This window comes from Entelurus aequoreus, linkage group LG02, assembly GCF_033978785.1.
Source record: "Entelurus aequoreus isolate RoL-2023_Sb linkage group LG02, RoL_Eaeq_v1.1, whole genome shotgun sequence".
In the NCBI taxonomy this organism is placed as follows: domain Eukaryota; kingdom Metazoa; phylum Chordata; class Actinopteri; order Syngnathiformes; family Syngnathidae; genus Entelurus; species Entelurus aequoreus.
In genome coordinates this window covers 7320128-7346336 of record NC_084732.1, presented here as the reverse complement: position 1 = coordinate 7346336, position 26209 = coordinate 7320128, and the positions used below count along the sequence as shown (strand labels likewise).

Below are 26209 nucleotides of genomic sequence, written 5' to 3'. Positions count from 1 at the left end.
TTTGCGAAATCCTGGAATTTTGTTGAACTTGGAAAATATAACTTTGATTGTCCAAGGTGAATGGAGTGTGTGGATGGTTGAAAAGTCGGAATCGGGTAAAAAATGGTGCAACATTTTGAGAGTCTCGGGCATAGGACTATGAATATGTCCATTCATTTGAATGAAAATGTCCTGGAAATTTGGAATTTCGGGAAAACCGAGAATTTTTTAAAATATGGATACTAGCACAGTTGTCGTAGATGATATGAATGGGTTGGTGTTGGAATGTTTCGAATCGGTTGAAAAATGTTGACGTGGTAACAGTTTGAATTGAGAATGGGTATTTCGGAATTCCTGGAGTTTCGAAGAAAACCGGGAATTTGTACAAAAAAAAAATAGGACAGTTTGTTGTCCCAACTAAGTAGAATGTTTTGAAGGTGGAATGGTTGGAATAGGTTGAGAAATGTGGACTGTGAAAACTTTCCTGTGAGAAGTGAAAATAGGGCTTGGGGAAACCGGGAATTTTTGGGAATTCCTGGAATTTTGTTGAATTTGGAAAATATAAGTTTGATTGTCCAAGGTGAGTGGAGTGTTTGGACGGTTGAAAGGTCGGAATCGGGTAAAAAAATGGTGCAAAATTTTGATCATTTAGGACTAAGAATATGTCCATTCATTTGAATGGGAATATCCTGGAAATTTGGGAATTTTGGGAAAACCGTGATGTTTTTAAAATATTTTTGAAAATGATAAATAGATTTAGAATCAGAATGAGTAAGAATCACAATTTGTTTGTTCATCAATTTAGTTGAGACTGGCACATTCATCTTAATGGCAAAGTATAGAAGAGATTACATTGTGTATGTTTATATAATAATGATTTCAATGTATTAATACAATCTTGGAAAATGGCAAAACATAGAAACAGCCTTAAATTATTGTATTTATCGGATTCTCGCAGTTTATCATTTGGTATAATAATTATAATGACACTTTTTCAAAACAGGTTACAGGTTAGAAAAGATGGCCTATTAAATCTTTTTAAAAATGGATTTTTTAATTTTTTAAAATGCAATCGGTTTTTGAACATTTTTAAATCGATTCAGAATCAGAATGAGTAAAATCGCAATTTGGTTGTGTATCGATTTAGTTGCGACTGGCACATTCATCTTCATTAATAAAAAATAACAACCTATAAAATCAATATGCTGCAAGCTATTCTTTTATATTCATAAAAGTCCATTTCTGAAATTAAAACCCAAATTCTCCCATTGGATTAATGATTTCAATTTATTAATACAATTTGGAAAATGGCAAACAATAGAAACACCCTTAAATTATTGTCTGTATCGGATTCTTGCAACATTTTATTTGGTATAATAATTATAATGGAACTTTTTAAAAACAGGTTACAGGTTAGAAAAGGTCTTTCTGTTTGCATGGAGATGGCCTAATCTTTTTAAACATTTATTTTTATTAAAAAAAATAAAATAATAATAATAATAATATAATATATATAATATAATATAATATAATATAATATAATATAATATAATATAATATAATATAATAATATAATAATCATTTTTTTTAAAATTATAAATTGATTTAGAATCAGAATGAATAAGAAAAATAGCAACCTATAAATTATTAATACTAAAATGCTGCAAGCTAGTCTTTTATATTCATAAAAGTCCATTTCTGAGAGTAAAACCAAAATTCTCCCATTGGATTAATGATTTCAATTTATTAATACCATCTTGGAAAATGGCAAAAAATAGAAACACCCTTAAATTATTGTCTTTATCGGATTCTCGCAATATAATATTTGGTATATTAATTATAATGAAACTTTTTCAAAACAGGTTAAATGTTAGAAAATATCCTTCTGGTTGCATGGACATGGCCTGATTAGTTAGAAATTAATTTTTATTTAGAAAACAAAAATGCAATCGATTTTTGAAAATTATAAATCGATTTAAAATCAGAATGAGTAAGAACCGCAATTTGTTTGTTAATCAGTTTAGTTGTGACTGGCACATTCATCTTAATGTCAAAGTATAGAAGAGATTAAATTGTGTAGATTTATAACAAATAGCAACCTATACATTATTAATAATAATTTGCTGAAAGCTATTCTTTTATATTCATAAAAGTCCATTTCTGAAAGCAAAACCCAAAGTCTCCCATTGGATTAATGATTTCAATGTATTAAAACAACCTCGGAAAATTGTACAAAAAAATACAAACACCATTAAATTATTGTATTAAGAACCGCAATTTGTTTGTTTATCATTTTAGTACATTTTGTATATGTATAAAAGATAGGAACAAATACATTATTAATATTAATATGCTGCAAGATATCTTTTTATATTCATAAAAGTCCTTTTCTAAAAGTAAAACCCGAATCATCCCATTGGATTAATGATTTCAATTTATTAATACAATATTGGGAAATGATAAAAAAATAGAAACACCCTTAAATCGTTGTATTAAGAACCGCAATTTGTTTGTTTATCATTTTAGTAAATTTTGTATATGTATAAAAGATAGGAACAAAGAAATTATTAATATTAATATGCTGCAAGATATCTTTTTATATTTATAAAAGTCATTTTCTGAAAGTAAAACCCGAAACATCCCATTGGATTCATGATTTCAATTTATTAATACAATATTGGGAAATGGTATAAAAAATAGAAACACCCTTAAATCATTGTATTAAGAACAGCAATTTGTTTGTTTATCATTTTAGTAAATTTTGTATATGTATAAAAGATAAAACAAATAAATTATTAATATTAATATGCTGCAAGATATCTTTTTATATTCATAAAAGTCCTTTTCTGAAAGTAAAACCCAAATTATACCATTGGATTAATGATTTCAATTTATTAATACAATATTGGGAAATGGTAAAAAAAATAGAAACACCCTTAAATCATTGTATTAAGAACCGCAATTTGTTTGTTTATCATTTTAGTAAATTTTGTATATGTATAAAAGATAGGAACAAAGAAATTATTAATATTAATATGCTGCAAGATATCTTTTTATATTCATAAAAGTCCTTTTCTGAAAGTAAAACCCAAATTATACCATTGGATTCATGATTTCAATTTATTAATACAATATTGGGAAATGGTAAAAAATAGAAACACCCTTAAATCATTGTATTAAGAACCGCAATTTGTTTGTTTATCATTTTAGTAAATTTTGTATATGTATAAAAGATAGCAACAAATAAATTATTAATATTAATATGCTGCAAGATATCTTTTTATATTTATAAAAGTCATTTTCTGAAAGTAAAACCCAAATCACCCCATTGGATTAATGATTTCAATTTATTAATACAATATTGGGAAATGGTAAAAAAAAAAATAGAAACACCCTTAAATTATTGTCTTTATTGGAGGAATTTAAGTTGTTTGACAAGCCCAATTTTGTTGGTGTTTGTATTTATTTTTGTAATTTTTTTTAGATTTTTGTATTGTCAAAATATGCTGTTTGCTTGTTTAATTGTTAAAGAAAACAACAACAAACCAAATGGCAAATACTACTTCCATTGACTACGGCAACACACCTGTACATAACAACTGGACAGCACAGTTATTATTATCAGCTAAATGTTAAATAAAAAAAAATAGGTTTTACTTTTAACAAATTAAGATTTATTACCAAATGAACACACAAAGTAACACAAATAGGTATCGGTATCGATAAAAAAATGGTATCGGTATCGATAAAAAATTACAAAAAATTCTCGCCAGACTTCCTAGTTTGTCGTTGAAAGGGCCGAGTGGGCGTGGCCAACACACAGTTTTAGTTTTTGACTGGACTTAGGGGCAGTTATGACTGAGCCCCGTGAAGTCTGCCTAGCAACAAGAGGACAAAATGACATTGTCTGTTAATGGGCCTGCAAAAATAACAATAATAATTTTTAAAGTTCAAGTTTCAAAGTACACGCATCAGTTTTTATTGAAACGTGTGATATTGCTAGGTTTATTAGTTTTAGTTTTTGACTGGACTTAGGGGCAGTTATGACTGAGCCCCGTGAAGTCTGCCTAGCAACAAGAGGAGAAAATGAGATCGTCTGTTAACGGGCCTGCAAAAATAACACAATAATAATTTATAAAGTTCAAGTTTAAAGTACACGCATCCGTTTTTATTGAAACGCGTGATATTGCTTGTTTTATTAGTTTTAGTTTTTGACTGGACTTAGGGGCAGTTATGACTGAGCCCCGTGAAGTCTGCCTAGCAACAAGAGGAGAACATGAGATCGTCTGTTAACGGGCCTGCAAAAATAACACAATAATAATTTATAAAGTTGAAGTTTAAAGTACACGCATCCGTTTTTATTGAAACGCGTGATATTGCTTGTTTTATTAGTTTTAGTTTTTGACTGGACTTAGGGGCAGTTATGACTGAGCCCCGTGAAGTCTGCCTAGCAACATGAGGAGAACATGAGATCGTCTGTTAATGGGCCTGAAAAAATAACAATAATAATTTTTAAAGTTCAAGTTTCAAGTACACGCATCAGTTTTTATTGAAACGTGTGATATTGCTAGGTTTATTAGTTTTAGTTTTTGACTGGACTTAGGGGCAGTTATGACTGAGCCCCGTGAAGTCTGCCTAGCAACAAGAGGAGAACATGAGATCGTCTGTTAATGGGCCTGCAAAAATAACAATAATAATTTTTAAAGTTGAAGTTTCAAGTACACGCATCAGTTTTTATTGAAACGTGTGATATTGCTAGGTTTATTAGTTTTAGTTTTTGACTGGACTTAGGGGCTGTTATGACTGAGCCCCGTGAAGTCTGCCTAGCAACAAGAGGAGAACATGAGATCGTCTGTTAATGGGCCTGCAAAAATAACAATAATAATTTGTAAAGTTCAAGTTTAAAGTACACGCATCAGTTTTTATTGAAACGTGTGATATTGCTTGTTTTATTAGTTTTAGTTTTTGACTGGACTTAGGGGCAGTTATGACTGAAGTCTGCCTAGCAACAAGAGAACATGAGATCGTCTTTTAATGGGCCTGCAAAAATAACACTAATAATTTGTAAAGTTGAAGTTTCAAGTACACGCATCAGTTTTTATTGAAACGCGTGATATTACTATTTTTATTAGTTTTAGTTTTTGACTGGACTTAGGGGCAGTTATGACTGAGCCCCGTGAAGTCTGCCTAGCAACAAGAGAACATGAGATCGTCTTTTAATGGGCCTGCAAAAATAACAAATGATAATTTGTAAAGTTGAAGTTTCAAGTACACGCATTAGTTTTTATGGAAACGCGTGATATTGCTAGTTTTAGTAGTTTTAGTTTTTGACTGGACTTAGGGGCAGTTATGACTGAGCCCCGTGAAGTCTGCCTAGCAACAAGAGAACATGAGATCGTCTTTTAATGGGCCTGCAAAAAAAAACACAATAATAATTTGTAAAGTTCAAGTTTAAAGTACACGCATCAGTTTTTATTGAAACGCGTGATATTGCTAGTTTTAGTAGTTTTAGTTTTTGACTGGACTTAGGGGCAGTTATGACTGAGCCCCGTGAAGTCTGCCTAGCAACAAGAGGAGAACATGAGATCGTCTGTTAATGGGCCTGCAAAAATAACAATAATAATTTGTAAAGTTGAAGTTTCAAGTACACGCATCAGTTTTTATTGAAACTTGTGATATTTCTAGGTTTATTAGGAATATATTTAAAAAGTAGCAGCTTGTGCAGACGTGTGGAGGCCATCTGTATGCAGATGCACACCTTCCGCTACTTCAGCACTATGAAAAGAAGCTAAAGTGCTACAAAATAATAATAAAAATGAGCCGAGATAAGTGCGTCTGGGGCGAGGAGGCTAATCTGTGACAAACACTCCACGCCGTAGGAGCGCGTGCACGGTGCGAGCGTGCCAGGTTTTTTTCCGTGGAATGGGCGAACATAAAAACCAGGAAGAGCGTCACGAAATAGAGAAGGAGTTATCATCGTGAGCCGTCATCATTCTAGCAAGGAACACTGAAAAGTCCTAAAATGAGAATAAAATCATACAAAAAGTTGTTATATTAGCGGAATATCGTCATGAGGAACACTTTGAGAAGCAAGCAAGTCTTTGAGCTTCATCAACTTGAATAAAAAATGACTTTTAATTATGTTTATGCTCACCATTTGGGGGAAAACTCTGGATTATTTTTTTTTTAAATGTGGGAAAAAAAAAAACTTTTTTTTAATGAAATACAAATCAAAGTTGGCTTTGCTACACATAAAAAAACATTTTTATTTAAATTACTTTATCTTTTGTATTTGCAAGGCGCGTCAAAAAGTACATTTGCGGGTCACGTTCGATCCCATAAGAAGCACATATTTTTAATATAATGTAATCCTGACATATTAAATAATGTGAATATTTACCAATATCTAATTAATCTAAGCTTGCAATGTCCACTACACCGCGGAAGATAAGTGGTTTAAAAAATAGAAAAAAACATTTCTACAAACTTTTAAAAAATTAAAAAAGGCTTTGCTACACATCTTAAATGTAAAAAAAAAAATAAAAAAAATAGAAAAAATCTAAAAACCAAAAAAAGCACTTAAAAAACAAAAGTATCTTCTCTATTCTAAAATGTATCAAATAGGAAATATTTATACATAAATATATTTTTTGTCACCAAGTCTCGTTTGATCGCATAAGAAGCACATATTTTTAATATAATGTAATCCTGACATATTAAATAATGTGAATATTTACCAATATCTAATTAATCTAAGCTTGCAATGTCCACTACACCACGGAAGACAAGTGGTTTAAAAAAACCAAAAATATTTCTACAAACTTTAAAAAAATAAAAAAAGGCTTTGCTACACATCTTAAATGTAAAAAACATTTAAAAAATCAAAAAAAAATCTAAAAACCAAAAAAAGCACTTAAAAAACAAAAGTATCTTCTCTATTCTAAAATGTATCAAATAGGAAATATTTATACATAAATATATTTTTTGTCACCAAGTCTCGTTTGATCGCATAAGAAGTACATATTTTTAATATAATGTAATCCTGACATATTATATCATGTGAATATTTACCAATATCTAATTAATCTAAGCTCGCTATGTCCACTACACCACAAAAGACAAGTGGTTTAAAAAAAAAAAAAAAAAATTCTACACACTTTATTAAAAAAGGCTTTGCTACACATCTTAAATGTTAAAAATAGATAAATAAATAAAAAACATATAAAAACAAAAAAAAATCATACATTTTTTTGTATTTATCTTCTCTATTGTAAAATGTATCGAATAGGAAATGTTTATACATATATATCTTTAAATATATATTTAACAATATCTAATTAATCTTAGCTCGCTATGTCCGACAAGGTCTTTTTTTATTTTTAAGGGTTTTCTACACACTTAAAAAAAAAATACAAAAGGCTTTGCTACACATCTTAAATGTTTAAAAAAACAAAACAAAAAAAAAACATCTAAAAACAAAGCAAAACTTTTTTTTTTTTTAAACATTAATTCATCTTTTCTATTGTAAAATGTATCAAATAGGAAATTTGTATACATAAATATATTTTTTGTCACCAAGTCTCGTTTGATCTCATAAGTACATATTTTTATATATGTAATCCTGACATATTATATAATGTGAATATTTACCAATATTTAATTAATCTAATCTTGCAATGTCCACTACACCACGGAAGACAAGTGGTTCAAAAAAAGATTTTGCTATGAATTAAAAAAAATTAAAAAATACAACAAATAAAAGCAGGCTTTGCTACATTTTTTTCCCTTTTTTTAAAAATAAAATATAAATACAAGTTGGCTTTGCTACATACCTAAAAACAAAAAACAAATTACATTTTTTTTATTTTTTTTTTATTCATTAATTTATTGTAAGGCGTATCAAATACATAAATAAAGTTTTTACCCTCGGGTCACGTTTGATCCCATTAGAAGTACATATTTTTAATATACTGTAATACTGACATATTAAATAATGTGAATATTTACCAATATCGAATTAATCTAAGCTTGCAATGTCCACTACACCACGAAAGACAAGTGGCTTAAAAAAAGGTTTTGCTATACATTAAAAAAAAAAAAAAAATACAATAAATAAAAGCAGGCTTTGCTACACATCTTACATTTTTTAAATAACATATAAATAAGAGTAAGCTTTGCGACATATCTAAAAAAACAACAACTAACTTTTAATCTTTTTTTAATTAATTTATCTCCTCTATTGTAAGGTGTATCAAATAGTAAATTTGCATACATAAATAACAATTTTACCCTCGGGTCACATTTGATCCCATAAGAAGTACATATTTTTAATATACTGTAATACTGACATAAATGGTAAATATTACTAGTGAATATTTACTAATACCTCATGAATGTAAGCTACACTAATAAAGACAAAAGCTTTCTCAACACATTTTAAAAAATTTAAAAATAAAAGCAATAAAATATAAATAAAAGTAGGCTTTGCGACATATCTAAAAAACAACAACACATTTTTGTATTTGTTTTTAATTAATTTATCTTAGCAAGGTGTATAAATTAGCACATTTGCATACATAAATCAAATGTTTACCTTCGGGTCACATTTGATTCAAGCAAATATTCAATATTTTAATACTTATAATGAATATTTACTAATACTTAATAAATCTTGCTTGCTATGTCCATCACACGACTAAAGACAGTTGGTTTAAAAAAAAATTAAAAAAAGGTTTTTTTTTAAATTATCCACCAGAATTTGTAAGTTTGTCATGTTTTTCTTCAGCAAACAGGCTCCACTACATTATTAACACAGCTCGTTAGCATGAAAGCTACAGTTCCCAGCAGCTAAATAAAATTAAAAGCACTTTAAAAAAAAATCCAGGCTAAATTCTGGTCAATAGAGAAGAGCTTTCTATAGAAAAAAATTAAAAAATAAAATCAGGCTTCACTACACATACAAAAATGAGCCTTAAAGGTTCTCCTCATTAAAGATGCTAACCTAGCATGAGTGTAAAGCTAGCATGTAGCTGCCTTAGCTAATGCTGCTAACGTTTGTCTCCCACCGGGGAATTGGGGTGTTGTTGATGTATTAATGTTGCTAACGTTTGTGTCCCACTGGGGAATTGGGGTGTTGTTGATGCATGACATCTGTTACGCTACATTCCAAAAGTGACAATGTTTCATTTGTTGCGGCAGCGTAGCGAGGTGATATTGTGCTCAGACATGATTGGCGAGCGTGCACCTGACTTACCTGCTTGCCATGCACTAACACACTAGTAATACTGGGGGCCAGGCTGTCCACTAGCTTACTTAACAGACTGGCAGCAAGACGGACAACAGACCTAGTGGGCGACAAACACATCACAGGGGGTCAGCACAGCAGCTAGGTGGCGCTGCAGGAGCGTGAGGCACTGATGGTGTCAAATATTTATTTTTAATATTTATATGTAATTCATTTTATATCATATCATTAATCAAAAGTTATTTAAATTGTATCATTAATTCTTATTAACAATTAATACATTCATTAACATTGTGTTCAATTCAACAGTTACATTTAAATAAATGTACTTTCACTTGATCTAATTAATTGCAAAAGTCATTAATTTCTTAATTAAAATGTATAGAATACATTTTAAATATTTTCAAATGTGTTTAATGTAATGTTTTTATTTAGTTTCATTTAAATCCAATGTTACATTTGACCATTTAATTTAATTCAATTAATTTGTATTAGATTAAATGTTATTAGGCTACATGTTGATTTTCTATCCAAATATTTAAAGTTATTTAAAATTGAGTTTAATTATTTATTAATATTTAATAAATATATTTATTAAAAATGTATTTAATGTAATGTTTATATTTAAATAAATGTACTTCTACCTAATATAATTAATTCCAAAAGTAATTATTTTCCTAATTAAATAGTATTTAACGAATTTTTAATACTTTTGAATTATTTTAATGTGATTTTTAAAAATGTATATGTAATTTACATCCAATGTTATATTTGAACATTTAATTTGTATTCAATTCAATGTTGTTACGCTACAATTAAAATTAAGTGTAATTATTATTATTTATTAATAATTAATAGATTATTACATTATTATTTATATTTAAATAAATGTACATTCACAATAATATAATTAATTGCAAAAGTAATTATTCTCTTAATTAAAAGGTCTTAAATAAATGTGGAATATTTTTAAATGTGTTTAATGTAATGTTTTATTTTTATTTCATTTAAATGTAATATTAAATTTGATCCTTTAACTGAATCGAATAATTTGTACATAAATACATTTTGATTTTGTATCAAATTATTAATCAAGTTTTTTTTAAATTGAGTATAATTATTAGTATTTATTAAGAATGAATACAACATTACATTATTAGTTATGAATTAAAAGGCATTTAATTAATGTGGAATATTTTAAAATGTGTTTAATTTTTTTTTTTTTTAATTTCATTTAAATGTAATATTATATTTGATCATTTAATTGTATTCGAATAATTTGTACATAAATAAATGTAATTAGGCTAAATGTTGATTTTATAAAAAAATATTATTCAAAAGTTATTTAAAATGTATTGTAATTATTTAATAATTAATACATTAATTAAAATTGTATTCAATTAAATATTAATATGTAAATGTAGTTCCACGTAATCTAATTAATTACAAAAAGTAAATATGTATTAAATAAAATGTATTTACTGAATTTTAAATACTTTTAAATTAATGTAATGTCATTTTGTTATTTAATGTAATTTAAATGAAGCCACTTGACCACTTAATTAATGAATTAATCAATTAATTTAAATTCAAATAAATGTTATTAGGCTAAATATTGAACTGAAAGAAATTACTCTTTGGGTGATTCTTTTTTCCTTTGAGTTGATATCAATTTAAGAAAAAATATTTACTAATTAAAAATCCAATTTAATTTTGTTTGTTTGAATAAACACAAATAAATACAAACATGATGAAAGTACATAAAATAAAAATAGATGTAGGATGACAATGAACATGAAGTGATGTATTTGGCAACATGGACGCTAGCTGCTTAGCAAAATAAAGCTCATTCGATCAAAAATAACACGAGATCTTTTATTTTGGTCTTTCACTTCCTGCAAACGTGTGAATCAAGCGTGAGACGGATCATTTTCAGCCCGACTGAAAACATGAATAACCAGTTTTCATACTTTAATGCTCACTAATTGTGTTTGTTGCAAATGTGCTGATGAATTAACACGCGCCACACGTTGCTAGCGGCAACCGCGCCGCCAAAAGCCACGGCGGCGAAGAAACGAAATCATGAGATTCATAGTGACGAGTGTGTGTGTGTGTGTGTTCTTGTATTGCTACCCTTCTTGAGACGTGAAGAAGGAAAAGTATCTTCCATATGAGGAGGTGTGAACAAGTGATGACATAAATCAATAACATTGCATCTAATAGACAATGTCTCATTTGTGGTGACATCTAGCAAAATGAGGGCGGTCCCAAAAAGGAGGGATTTTTCAAATTTTTTAATAGTGCTCCCCCTCTGGTCAACATATGAAATAACAAGTGTGTGTAAGAAATTGAAATGCGCCCCCTTTGGCCAAAATTGATTAAAAAATAGTAAAATAAATATGTATATAGAGACATACTGTAATAACTTGAAGTTAATAATGCAGATTATTATTCTTTTATTTTTTTTTTTAAAACTAAAAGCAGTATTTTTCTCACAATGTGTCGCCTTTTTTCGTATAAAATTGGGAACAATTTCTGATATTCTTTCTGTTTCTGTAATATTGCCATATTTTCTCGTATAATTATTACCTTTTCATGTACAATTATTGCTTTTTAACGCAAAATGGCGACATTTGTCGTAGACAATTCTGACTTTTATCACAATATTGCCGATTTTTGTTGTTGTTTGTGGTCTCAAAAAGGAGGGATTTTTCAAATTGACTGTGTGTCGCTTTAAAAAGTGCTCCCCCTCTGGTCAACATATGAAATAACAAGTGTATGTAAGGAATTGAATTGGCCAAAATTAATTTAAATAAAAAAAATATATAGAGACATACTGTAATAACGAAGTAAATAATTAAGATTAAAAACCAATTACAAACAAAAAATTAAACACCTATTGCAATATTTACTCGTAAAATTATTACTTTTTAATGTAAAATTATTACTTTTTAATGCAAGATGGTGATATTTGTCAGAATTTTAAAAAAACTTTTATCACAATATTGCCAATTTTTTTGTTGTTCTTGTAAAACAGCGACATTTATTGAGTAAAATTATGATATTTATCATAATTTTACCAAGTTATTATGATAATGTTGCCAACATTTTTAAGTTTTCTTATAAAATTGGGACTTTTGTCGAGTAAAATTACGACTCTTTTCATAAAATTGCCAACATTTTAAGCTTTTCATGTAAAATGGCGACAATTATTGAGCAAAATTCCAACTTTTATCATAATGTTGCACAAAAGTTCAGTTTTTCTTGTAAAATTTTGACTCGCGTTGACTAAAATGACGACTTTTATTATAATAAATGGTAAATGGTAAATGGGTTATACTTATATAGCGCTTTTCTACCTTCAAGGTACTCAAAGCGCTTTGACACTATTTCCACATTCACCCATTCACACACACATTCACACACTGATGGCTGGAGCTGCCATGCAAGGCCCTAACCACGACCCATCAGGAGCAAGGGTGAAGTGTCTTGCTCAAGGACACAACGGACGTGACGAGGTTGGTAGAAGGTGGGGATTGAACCAGGAACCCTCAGGTTGCTGGCACGGCCACTCTCCCAACTGCGCCACGCCGTCCCCAATACTGCCAAAATTATAAGTGTTTTTTGTGAAATTGTGACTTTTTTCTTGTGCAATTCCAACTGGATGAATTGATTACGTGGACCCCGACTTAAACAAGTTGAAAAACGTATTCGGGTGTTGCCATTTAGACTTAGACTTCCTTTTTATTGTCATTCAAATTTGAACTTTACAGCACAGATAAGAACAAAATTTCGTTACATAAGCTCATGGTAGTGCAGGATAAAAAAAAGCAATAAGGTGCATATATTAATAAATAAATATATATAAATAATATATAAATATATATATAAAATAAATAAATATATATAAATATATATAAATAAATAAATAGATTATTGTACGGAATATTTACTGTACTGTGCAACCTACTAATAAAAGTCTCAATCAATTAATCAAACTCATTTTTCCCAACAAGCTCACAACAAATGCGCCCCCTTTGGCCAAAATCAATTAAAAAAAAAGTAAAATAAATATGTACATAGAGACATACTGTAATAACTTGAAGTAAATAATGAAAATTAAAAAACAATTAAAAAACTAAAAACAAACTAAAAGCAGTCTTTTTTTCCACAATGTGTCGACTTTTTCTTATAAAATTGGCAACAATTTCTCATATTCTTTCTGTTTCTGTAATGTTGCCATATTTTCTAGTCAAATTATTACTCTTTTATGTAAAATTATTACTTTTTATTGCAAAATGGTGACATTTGTCATGTACAATTCTGACTTTTGCCAATTTTTGTTGTTGTTCTTGTAAAATGGTGACATTTTTTGAGTAAAAATTATGACTTTTGTTTTTTGATTGATTGATTGAGAAGTTTATTGACATCTTAAAGAATGTAATCCATGTAATGCTTTAAAAAGGCAAAAAGCCAAAAGGCTTGTTTCCACTGTGGACCATTAAATATTCATCACATTTGATACATTCAATAATAAAAGATATATAAACTGTAACATGTATATATAAAAAATACGTAAAAAATATATATATAAATGATGTCAAATGAGGGTGGTCCCAAAAAGGAGGGATTTTTCAAATTGACTGTGTGTCGCTTTTAAAAGTCCTCCCCCTCTGGTCAACATATGAAATAACAAGTGTGTGTAAGAAATTGAAATGCGCCCCCTTTGGCTAAAATGTATAAAAAATGTGGGAAGCAGATCATAATCATATCCATATTTAAGTGTTACTTCTTTCTAAAACTCCTATAGTCATATTTACATCAGCTAATGTCTCGTGTGGTACAAAGTGCTTGGATTCGAGTGTCCTTGAGTAGAGAGGCAGAGCGCTGTTGAGACTGCCATAACATTCCTAAGATAAGGAGCACAGGGCAGTGCTGAGCTTGGGGGGACAGGAGGGGGAGGGAAGACCGAGCTAGACCGGGTCAGGGAACGCTGGTGTGCTAGATGGGTCTCAGGTTTGTCCTCTAAGCTTGGAGAATAAACCACAAAATACCAACTACTGCCTGTTGATTGAATATAAACATCAGCTTATTGCCATGAAAAGAATCTGGGAGAGACTAGCAATTTGAATTCCCCATTGGAGGAATGCTGGTCAACGCAACAGTCGCTTTTAAAAGTCCTCCCCCTCCGGTCAACATATGAAATAACAAGTGTGTGTAAGAAATTGAAATGCGCCCCCTTTGGCTAAAATTAATAAAAAATAAAAATGTATATAGAGACATACTGTAATAACGAAGTAAATAATGATTTTTTTTATATACTAAAAACAGTCGTTTTTTTCACAGTGTGTCGACTTTTTTCTTATAAAATTGGCAACAATTTCTCATATTCTTTCAGTTCCTGTAACATTGCGATATTTTCTCGTAAAATTATTACTTTTTCATGTAAAAATATTCCTTTTTAACGCGAGATGGCGACATTTGTCGTATAAAATTCGGACTTTTATCAGAATATTGCCCTTTTTTTTTTTTGCTCTTGTAAAACAGTGACATGTTTCGAGTAAAATTATGACAATAGTCAAGTAAAATTCCCATTATTATTATAATTAGAGATGTCCGATAATATCGGCCTGCCGATATTATCGGCCGATATATGCGTTAAAATGTAATATCGGAAATTATCGGTATCGTTTTTTTTTATTACCGGTATCGTTTTTTTTTTGGTTTTTTTTCAATTAAATCAACATAAAAAACACAAGATACACTTACAATTAGTGCACCAACCCAAAAAACCTCCCTCCCCCATTTACACTCATTCACACAAAAGGGTTGTTTCTTTCTGTTATTAATATTCTGCTTCCTACATTATATATCAATATATATCAATACAGTCTGCAAGGGATACAGTCCGTAAGCACACATGATTGTGCGTGCTGCTGTTTCACTAATAGTACTAACCTTTAACAGTTAATTTTACTAATTTTCATTCATTACTAGTTTCCATGTAACTGTTTTTATATTGTTGTACTTTCTTTTTTATTCAAGAAAATGTTTTTAATTTATTTATCTTATTTTACTAATTTTTAAAAAAAAGTACCTCATCTTCACCATACCTGGTTGCCCAAATTAGGCATAATAATGTGTTAATTCCACGACTGCATATATCGGTATCGGTTGATATCGGTATCGGTAATTAAAGAGTTGGACAATATCGGAATATCGGATATCGGCAAAAAGCCATTATCGGACATCCCTACCTGTAACATGTATATATAAAAAATTCGTAAAAAAAATTAAAAAATTATGTCAAATGAGGGTGGTCCCAAAAAGGAGGGATTTTTCAAATTGACTGTGTGTCGCTTTTAAAAGTGCTCCCCCTCTGGTCAACATATGAAATAAAAAGTGTGTGTAAGAAATTGAAATGCGCCCCCTTTGGCCAAAATTAATTTAAAAAATAAATAAATATATAAAAATGTATATAGAGACATACTGTAATAACGAAGTAAATAATGACGATTTTTTTTATTTATACTAAAAGCAGTCTTTTTTCTTATAAAATTGGCAACAATTTCTCATATTCTTTCTGTTTCTGTAACATTGCGATATTTTCTCGTAAAATTATTACTTTTTCATGTAAAAATATTACTTTTTAACGCGAGATGGCGACATTTGTTGTGTAAAATTCGGACTTTTATCACAACATTGCCCTTTTTTGTTTTTCGCTCTTGTAAAACAGTGACATGTAATGATGACAAAAGTCAAGTAAAATTCCGATTATTATTATAATTAGAGATGTCCGATAATATCGGCCTGCCGATATATGCGTTAAAATGTAATATCGGAAATTATCGGTATCGTTTTTTTTATTACCGGTATCGTTTTTTTTTTATTTTATTTTTTTAAAATTAAATCAACATAAAAAACACAAGATACACTTACAATTAGTGCACCAACCCAAAAAATATGTAAAAAAAATAATATAAATTATGTCAAATGAGGGTGGTCCCAAAAAGGAGGGATTTTTCAAATTGACTGTGTGTCGCTTTTAAAAGTGCTCCCCCTCTGGTCAACATATGAAATAACAAGTGTGTGTAAGAAATTGAAATGCGCCCCCTTTGGCCAAAATTAATAAAAAATAAAAAATAACAATGTATATAGAGACATACTGTAATAACGAAGTAAATAATTATTTTTTTTTATACTAAAAGCAGTCTTTTTTTCACAGTGTGTTGACTTTTTTCTTATAAAATTGGCAACAATTTCTCATATTCTTTCTGTTTCTGTAACATTGCGATATTTTCTCGTAAAATTATTACTTTTTCATGTAAAAATATGACTTTTTAACGCGAGATGGCGACACTTGTCGTGTAAAATTCGGACTTTTATCACAACATTGCCCTTTTTTTTTTTTTGCTCTTGTAAAACAGTGACGTGTTTCGAGTAAAATGATGACAATAGTCAAGAAAATTTCCCATTATTATTATAATATTGCCAACATTTTTAAGTTTTCTTATAAAATTGTGACTTTTGTCGAGTAAAATCACGACTCTTTTCGTAAAATTGCCAAAATGTGAAGCATTTCTTGTAAAACTGCGACTGTTATTGAGTAAAAATTGCAACTTTTATCATAATATTGCACAAATGTTCGGTTTTTCTTGTAATATTTTGACTCGCGTTGACTAAAATGACGACTTTTATTATAATACTGCAAAATTCCAAGTTTTTCTTGTGAAATTCCAACTCATTTTTCCACAACAAGCTTTTTTATATGTGCATAGTATGTATATATTATTCATGTTGTAAATACACTTCTTTATATATCTAGAAAGGCTGGTCCTAAAGAGGGAGGCTTTTTCTCAGGTCTCAAGAAGGTAACAAATACACGATTGCGTGTGTGTGTGTGTGTGTGTGTGTGTGTGTGTGTGTGTTCAGCGCTGGAACACAAAAGCGGAGCTGCAGTTGAATAAAAAGCGTTTATGGGTGTGGATGTGGCGTCAATCTTTGTAGGCCAGCCTATTTCAAGCTCCACTAGCTGGCATGTTAGGCAAATGAGGAAGTCAATCGAAGGCGGCGCTGATAGCGAATCGCGGCGTCCCCCGGGAAAGGAAATAAAACCGCCTGCAGCCTCGCTGACGCCTTCTCTCGGCCATAATCTCATGTCTGCCCGCTCTAATTAATAAAAACAACACAAAGGGGGGTTGTCGCTGTCACTCAAACTACACACACACTCACAATACACACTCCCATGCATTTATATACAAACCCCCAAAAAGCAGTGAAGTTGTCACGTTGTGTAAATGCTAAATAAAAACAATGATTTGCAAATCCTTTTCAACTTATATTCGATTGAATGGACTGTAAAGACAAAATATTTCATGTACATCTGTAAGTGCAAGTTCAATCAATCAATCAATCAATGTTTATTTATATAGCCCTAAATCACAAGTGTCTCAAAGGGCTGTAGTGATTTTTTAACATTTATTTAGAGTTAAGTCAGAATTTCTTTGGCATTTATTTATCATTTATTTAGTAATTATTGATCATTTATTTAGCGTTAAGCCACTGCTTATTTGGCATTTATTTAGTGATTTCTACCATTTATTTACTATTAAGCCAGTATTTATTTGGCATTCATTTTACATTTATTTAGTGATTATTTAACATTTATTTAGCGTTAAGCCAGTATTTATTTGGCATTCATTTTGTGATTGTTTACCATTTATTTAGCCCTGATTCTGTATTTATTTAGCAGGGGGTTTTTTGTATGTATTTTGTGTTTATTCAGCATTAATTCATTATTATTTTGCATTTATTTATTGTTTGTTTCGTGATTATTTAACGGTGATTCAGTATTTATTCAGCATTCATTTAGTGTTTAGTTAGTGATTATCCAGCGTTTATTGAGTGTTTGTGTAGCATTTATTAGGGATGTATCTATTGTTTATTTAGTGATTATTCAGCATTTATTAAGCATTAAGTAAGTTTCTGTTTAGCATTTTTTTGTTGCATTTAAATTAGTGATTATTTTACATTTATTTAGCATTAAGTCAGTATTTAATTGACTTTTATTTAGCATTTATTTAGTGATTATTTAACATTTATTTAACATTAAGTCAGTATTTAATTGACTTTTATTTTGCATTTATTTAGTGATTATTTTACATTTATTTAGCATTAAGTCAGTATTTAATTTACTTTTATTTAGCATTTATTTAGTGATTATTTAACATTTATTTAACATTAAGTCAGTATTTAATTTACTTTTATTTAGCATTTATTTAGTGATTATTTAACATTTATTTAGCGTAAGTCAGCATTTATTTGGCAAAGCAGTCTTTTTCTCACAATGTGTCGACTTTGTCTTATAAAATTTGGAACAATTTCTCATATTCTTTCTGTTTCTGTAATAACGCAATATTTTCTCGTAAAATAATTACTTTTTCACGTAAAATTATTACTTTTTAACGCAAACTGGCGACATTTGTCGTATAAAATTCGGACTTTTATCACAATATTGCCAATTTTTTTTGTTGTTCTTTTAAATAGGGAATTTTTTGGTGTAAAATTATGACTTTTTTTCACAATTTTGCCAAGTAAAAATGCCCCTCGGACTACTTTTTTGCAATGTGTTGCTGCCATTAAATTCTAAGTTCATGATTATTTGCAAACCAAAAAAAAAAAAGAAGTTTCTCAGTGTGAACATGTATTTATTGTTTATTTAGTCATTATTCAACATTTATTTAGTATTAATTCAGTATTTATTTAGCAGTTTTTTGCATAAATTTAGTGATTTTTTAACATTTATTTAGAGTTAAGTCAGAATTTTTTTGGCATTTATTTATCATTTATTTAGCGTTAAGCCACTGCTTATTTGGCATTTATTTAGTGATTTCTACCATTTATTTACTATTAAGCCAGTATTTATTTGGCATTAATTTTACTTTTTTTTTTTACATGCTTATTTAGCATTAAGCCAGTATTTATTTGGCATTCATTATGTGATTGTTTACCATTTATTTAGCCCTGATTCTGTATTTATTTAGCGGGGGATTTTTGTATGTATTTTGTGTTTATTTAGCATTAATTCATTATTATTTTGCATTTATTTATTGTTTGTTTCGTGATTATTTAACGGTAATTCAGTATTTATTCAGCATTCAATTAGTGTTTAGTTAGTGATTATCCAGCGTTTATTGAGTGTTTGTGTAGCATTTATTAGGCATGTATCTATTGTTTATTTAGTGATTATTCAGCATTTATTAAGCATTAAGTAAGTTTCTATTTAGCATTTTTTGTTGCATTTAAATTAGTGATTATTTTACATTTATTTAGCATTAAGTCAGTATTTAATTTACTTTTATTTAGCATTTATTTAGTGATTATTTAACATTTATTTAACATTAAGTCAGTATTTAATTGACTTTTATTTTGCATTTATTTAGTGATTATTTAACATTTATTTAGCATTAAGTCAGTATTTAATTTACTTTTATTTAGCATTTATTTAGTGATTATTTAACATTTATTTAACATTAAGTTAGTATTTAATTGACTTTTATTTTGCATTTATTTAGTGATTATTTAACATTTATTTAGCGTAAGTCAGTATTTATTTGGCAAAGCAGTCTTTTTCTCACAATGTGTCGACTTTTTTCTTATAAAATTTGGAACAATTTCTCATATTCTTTCTGTTTCTGTAATAATGCAATATTTTCTCGTAAAATTATTACTTTTTAACGCAAGATGGCGACATTTGTCGTATAAAATTCGGACTTTTATCACAATATTGCCAATTTTTTTTGTTGTTCTTGTAAAATAGGGAATTTTTTGGTGTAAAATTATGACTTTTTTTTCACAATTTTGCCAAGTAAAAATGCCCCTCTGACTACTTTTTTGCAATGTGTTGCTGCCATTAAATTCTAAGTTCATGATTATTTGCAAACCAAAAAAAAATAAGTTTCTCAGTGTGAACATGTATTTATTGTTTATTTAGTCATTATTCAGCATTTATTTAGTATTAATTCAGTATTTATTTAGCAGTTTTTTTGCATAAATTTTGTGATTTTTTTTTAACATTTATTTAGAGTTAAGTCAGAATTTCTTTGGCATTTATTTAGTAATTATTTATCATTTATTTAGCGTTAAGCCACTTCTTATTTGGCATTTATTTAGTGATTTCTACCATTTATTTAGTATTAAGCCAGTATTTATTTGGCATTAATTTTACATTTGTTTAGTTATTATTTAACATTTATTTAACATTAAGCCAGTATTTATTTGGCATTCATTTTGTGATTGTTTACCATTTATTTAGCCCTGATTCTGTATTTATTTAGCGGGGTTTTTTTTGTATGTATTTTGTGTTTATTCAGCATTAATTCATTATTATTTTGCATTTATTTATTGTTTGTTTCGTGATTATTTAACGGTAATTCAGTATTTATTCAGCATTCATTTAAGGTTTAGTTAGTGATTATCCAGCGTTTATTGAGTGTTTGTGTAGCATTTATTAGGTATCTATCTATTGTTTATTTAGTGATTATTCAGCATTTATTAAGCATTAAGTAAGTTTCTATTTAGCATTTTTTTGTTGCATTTATTTAGTGATTATTTTACATTTATTTAGCATTAAGTCAGTATTTAATTTACTTTTATTTAGCATTTATTTAGTGATTATTTAACATTTATTTAACATTAAGTCAGTATTTAATTGACTTTTATTTTGCATTTATTTAGTGATTATTTAACATTTATTTAACATTAAGTCAGTATTTAATTGACTTTTATTTTGCATTTATTTAGTGATTATTTAACATTTATTTAACATTAAGTCAGTATTTAATTTACTTTTATTTAGCATTTATTTAGTGATTATTTAACATTTATTTAGCATTAAGTCAGTATTTAATTGACTTTTATTTTGCATTTATTTAGTGATTATTTAACATTTATTTAGCGTAAGTCAGTATTTATTTGGCAAAGCAGTCTTTCTCACAATGTGACGACTTTTTCTTATAAAATTTGGAACAATTTCTCATATTCTTTCTGTTTCTGTAACATTGCAATATTTTCTCATAAAATAATTACTTTTTCACGTAAAATTATGACTTTTTAACGCAAAATGGCGACATTTGTCGTATAAAATTCGGACTTTTATCACAATATTGCCAATTTTTTTTGTTGTTCCTGTAAAATAGAGAATTTTTTGGTGTAAAATTATGACTTTTTTTCACAATTTTGCCAAGTAAAAATGCCCCTCTGACTACTTTTTTGCAATGTGTTGCTGCCATTAAATTCTAAGTTCAGGATTATTTGCAAACCAAAAAAAAAAATAAGTTTCTCAGTGTGAACATGTATTTATTGTTTATTTAGTCATTATTCAACATTTATTTAGTATTAATTCAGTATTTATTTAGCAGTTTTTTGCATAAATTTAGTGATTTTTTAACATTTATTTAGAGTTAAGTCAGAATTTCTTTGGCATTTATTTACTAATTATTTATCATTTATTTAGCATTAAGCCACTGCTTATTTGGCATTTATTTAGTGATTTCTACCATTTATTTACTATTAAGCCAGTATTTATTTGGAATAAATTTTACATTTATTTAGTGATTATTTAACATTTAGTTAGCATTAAGCCAGTATTTATTTGGCATTCATTTTGGGATTGTTTACCATTTATTTAGCCCTGATTCCGTATTTATTTAGCGGGGGTTTTTTTGTATGTATTTTGTGTTTATTCAGCATTAATTCATTATTATTTTGCATTTATTTATTGTTTGTTTCGTGATTATTTAACGGTAATTCAGTATTTATTCAGCATTCATTTAGTGTTTAGTTAGTGATTATCCAGCGTTTATTGAGTGTTTGTGTAGCATTTATTAGGCATGTATCTATTGTTTATTTAGTGATTATTCAGCATTTATTAAGCATTAAGTAAGTTTCTATTTAGCATTTTTTTGTTGCATTTATTTAGTGATTATTTTACATTTATTTAGCATTAAGTCAGTATTTAATTTACTTTTATTTAGCATTTATTTAGTGATTATTTTACATTTATTTAGCATTAAGTCAGTATTTAATTGACTTTTATTTAGCATTTATTTAGTGATTATTTAACATTTATTTAACATTAAGTCAGTATTTAATTGACTTTTATTTAGCATTTATTTAGTGATTATTTAACATTTATTTAACATTAAGTCAGTATTTAATTGACTTTTATTTTGCATTTATTTAGTGATTATTTAACATTTATTTAGCGTAAGTCAGTATTTATTTGGCAAAGCAGTCTTTTTCTCACAATGTGTCGACTTTTTTCTTATAAAATTTGGAACAATTTCTCATATTCTTTCTGTTTCTGTAAAAATGCAATATTTTCTCGTAAAATTATTACTTTTTAATGCAAAATGGCGACATTTGTCGTATAAAATTCGGACTTTTATCACAATATTGCCAATTTTTTTTGTTGTTCTTGCAAAATAGGGAATTTTTTGGTGTAAAATTATGACTTTTTTTCACAATTTTTTCAAGTAAAAATGCCCCTCTGACTACTTTTTTGCAATGTGTTGCTGCCATTAAATTCTAAGTTCATGATTATTTGCAAACAATAACAAAGTTTCTCAGTGTGAACATGAAATATCTTGTCTTCACAGTCTATTCAATTGAATATAAGTAGAAAAGGATTTGTTGTATTCTCTTTTTATTTACCATTTACACAACGTGACAACTTCACTGCTTTTGGCTTTTGTATATCTAATTATTATCCGGCCTGAACGCACCACGGCGGTATCGCGGTTTAGCTCGGCGGCGGCGGCATGCAGAGTCGGCGTCTCCGTGGCCATCTGGGATTGTTACCTGCTTCCCGTTCACCAGTATGGAGGTGATGTTAGGCGCGATAGAGCTGGCGAACTTCTTGATAACGGCGGCGGCGTGACGCACCGCCAGCCTGCACGTTGGTCACATGGGGAGAAGGTTTTTTTTGTTTGTTTTTTAGCAGGAAGGAAGACAACATCTGATGCTAACGTTCACACAATCCCTAATAAAAAATATGACAGTGTGTGTGTGTGTGTGTGTGTGTGTGTGTGTGTGTGTGTGTGTGTGTGTGTGTGTGTGTGTGTGAGAGTCAGACCAAAGCTTCCTGCTGCCAGCTCTCCTGTAGATCCTCTCCAGCTCGTCCATCAGGCTCTCTGCAATGTCCAACGTGTCGTCATTCAACAATGATGTAGAGTACATGAGAAAGTACACTTTTCTCTTTGAACCCACAGTTGTTTGTGTTTCATTACTCACAGCAGAACCAATGTCGTCATAGTAACGGTGAGTCGGCATAAATAATAATAATAATGATAATAATAATCAATCAATCAATCAAAGTTTATTTATATAGCCCTAAATAACGATTGTCTCAAAGGGCTGCACAAGCAACAACAAAATCCTCGGCTCAGATCCCACATAATAATAATAATAATCATTATTATTGTAATAATCATAATAATAATAACAACAATAATAACAAAATAATATTACTATTAATAATAATAAAAACTATAATAATAATAATAATATTAGTAATAATCATAATAATTGTAAAAACAATAATAATAATTAACATTATTATTATTAATAATAACAATATTATTATTATAATTATAATAATGACAATAATAATAACAATAATAATTAATAATATTAATAACAATAATAATAATAACAATATTAGTATTAATATTATAATAATAACAATAACAATAATAATTAATAATATTAATAACAATAATAATAATATTTGTAATAATAATAATAATAGTAATAATAACAATTATAGTAATAATAACAATAACAATAATAATTAATAATAATAACAATATTAATAATATTTGTAATAATAATAATAGTAATAATAACAATTATAGTAATAATAACTATTATAGTAATAATCATAATAATAATACTATTAATAATAATAACACTAATAATAACAATAATAATAATAATAATAAAAATAAAAATAATAATAACAATAATATTAGTAATAATAATACTAGCAATAATAACAATTAAAGTAATAATAATAATTAAAGTAATAATAATAACACTATTAATAATAATAACAATAATAATAACACTAATATTATTATTATTATTAATAATAATAATCATAATAATAATAACAATAAAGTTAAAGTTAAAGTACCAATGATTGTCACACACACATAATAATAATAATAATAATAATTATTATTATTATTATTACAATAATACAAACAATAATAATAATAATAATATCCATATTAAAAATAATAGTAATAATAATAATAGTAATAATAATAATAATAATAATAATAATAACAATTATAGTAAAAATATTAATAACAATAATAATAATAATAATAATAATAAAAATAACAACAATAATACTAATAACAATAATAATAGTAATACAAAAACAATAATAACAATAATAATCTTAGTAATAATAATAATAGTAATAATAACAAGTAATAATAATAATAATAATAATAATAATACTATTAATAATAACAATAAAGTTAAAGTAATAATAATTTAAAAAATAATAATAATAATAATAACAATAATAATAGTAACACAAAAATAATAATAACAATAATAATCTTAGTAATAATAATAATAATAATAATAATAATAACAATTATAGTAATAATTATAATAATAATAATAACAATAATAATAATAATACAAATAATTATAATACTAATAAACTCACCATCTTTATCCAGAAAGTGCGGGCCTTCCCTCTGGATCAGGATCCCAGCAAGCTGAGCCTGGCTGGCTAAGCAGTCGCAGTCCTGGATGATGACACACACACACAAACACACACACACTCGCACACACACACACACACACACGCACGCACACACACACACACACACACACACACACACACACACACACACACACACACACACACACACACACACACACACACACACACACACACACACACACACACACACACACACACACACACACACACACACACACACACACACACACACACACACACACACACACACACAGTTAATCCCCACAGCATACTCACTTCTGCTAACACAAAACTTGCATATTTCACAAGCTGCTGTGAAATTGTAATTAGGCAGCTGGGTGTCTCGCCGCCGTGACGATAATGGATGATCGCGCCCGTATCGCCTCATTTACATGGGAATTAAAGGAGCAACACGCCTGGAATAGGAAGGGAAAACAACAAGCCCGTCCTTACATCCACTCAGCGGACACTTCATTAGGTACGCTGGAACCACAGTGCCTAATGGAGTGGCCCGCACGGACTCACGTGGAACTTCTGGAGGACCTCGTCGGTGGGCTTGTGCAGCCACTCGTCCACGCTGATCTCGGGCTGCTGCTCCAGGTCGGAGGCGTTGGGCGTGCTGGTCTGACGCTTCACCTTGGAGTGTTTGGGCATCTCCAGCTCCTCAAAGCTCCTGAACTCCGGGATCCTTCAGCACAGGACAGGGAATATTTACTATTTATGAGCTTGGAGTTATGTCCCACTTTCTCATGCACCCTGGATCATTTTGAAAACGCATCTTGCTCAATATATATGATAAGATTTGAGTCCATAATGACAGCACTTATCATGAGTTCCTGATCATTAATACTGAGAATGTTTTAGTGAAGGACAACATGTGAAAAGTGGCACTTTAATTCAATGTTCTCCAGTCCTAAAGGAAGTTCTTACTCGGCCTCGTTGACTCGCAGGAAGTCCAGCTGCTCAACCACGGCTCCAGATATCAAGGTCTGGAAAAGACGCAAAAGTCACAGCGTTTATTTAGCATTTACTTGTATTTATTTTGTGTCCATTTATCATATATTTACTTGTTTTTTTTCATTTATTTAGCAATCATTCAGTGGTTATTTAGCATTTATTTGTATTTATTTTGAGCCCATTTATCAAATATTTATCATTTATTTAATGTTTTTTTTTCA

At 28.7% G+C, this 26209-nt stretch overlaps 1 protein-coding gene across 1 annotated transcript in view; it reads right to left on the bottom strand.

The window, feature by feature from the left end:
* The window catches only part of LOC133665328 (phosphorylase b kinase regulatory subunit beta-like), a 108075-nt gene that overhangs the window by 19560 nt on the left and 62306 nt on the right, over positions 1-26209 (bottom strand). Inside the window, 5 exon segments of the mRNA XM_062070604.1 lie at positions 9233-9323; positions 23358-23415; positions 24972-25053; positions 25557-25719; positions 25962-26020. Coding sequence (XP_061926588.1) covers positions 9233-9323; positions 23358-23415; positions 24972-25053; positions 25557-25719; positions 25962-26020 — 453 coding nt within the window.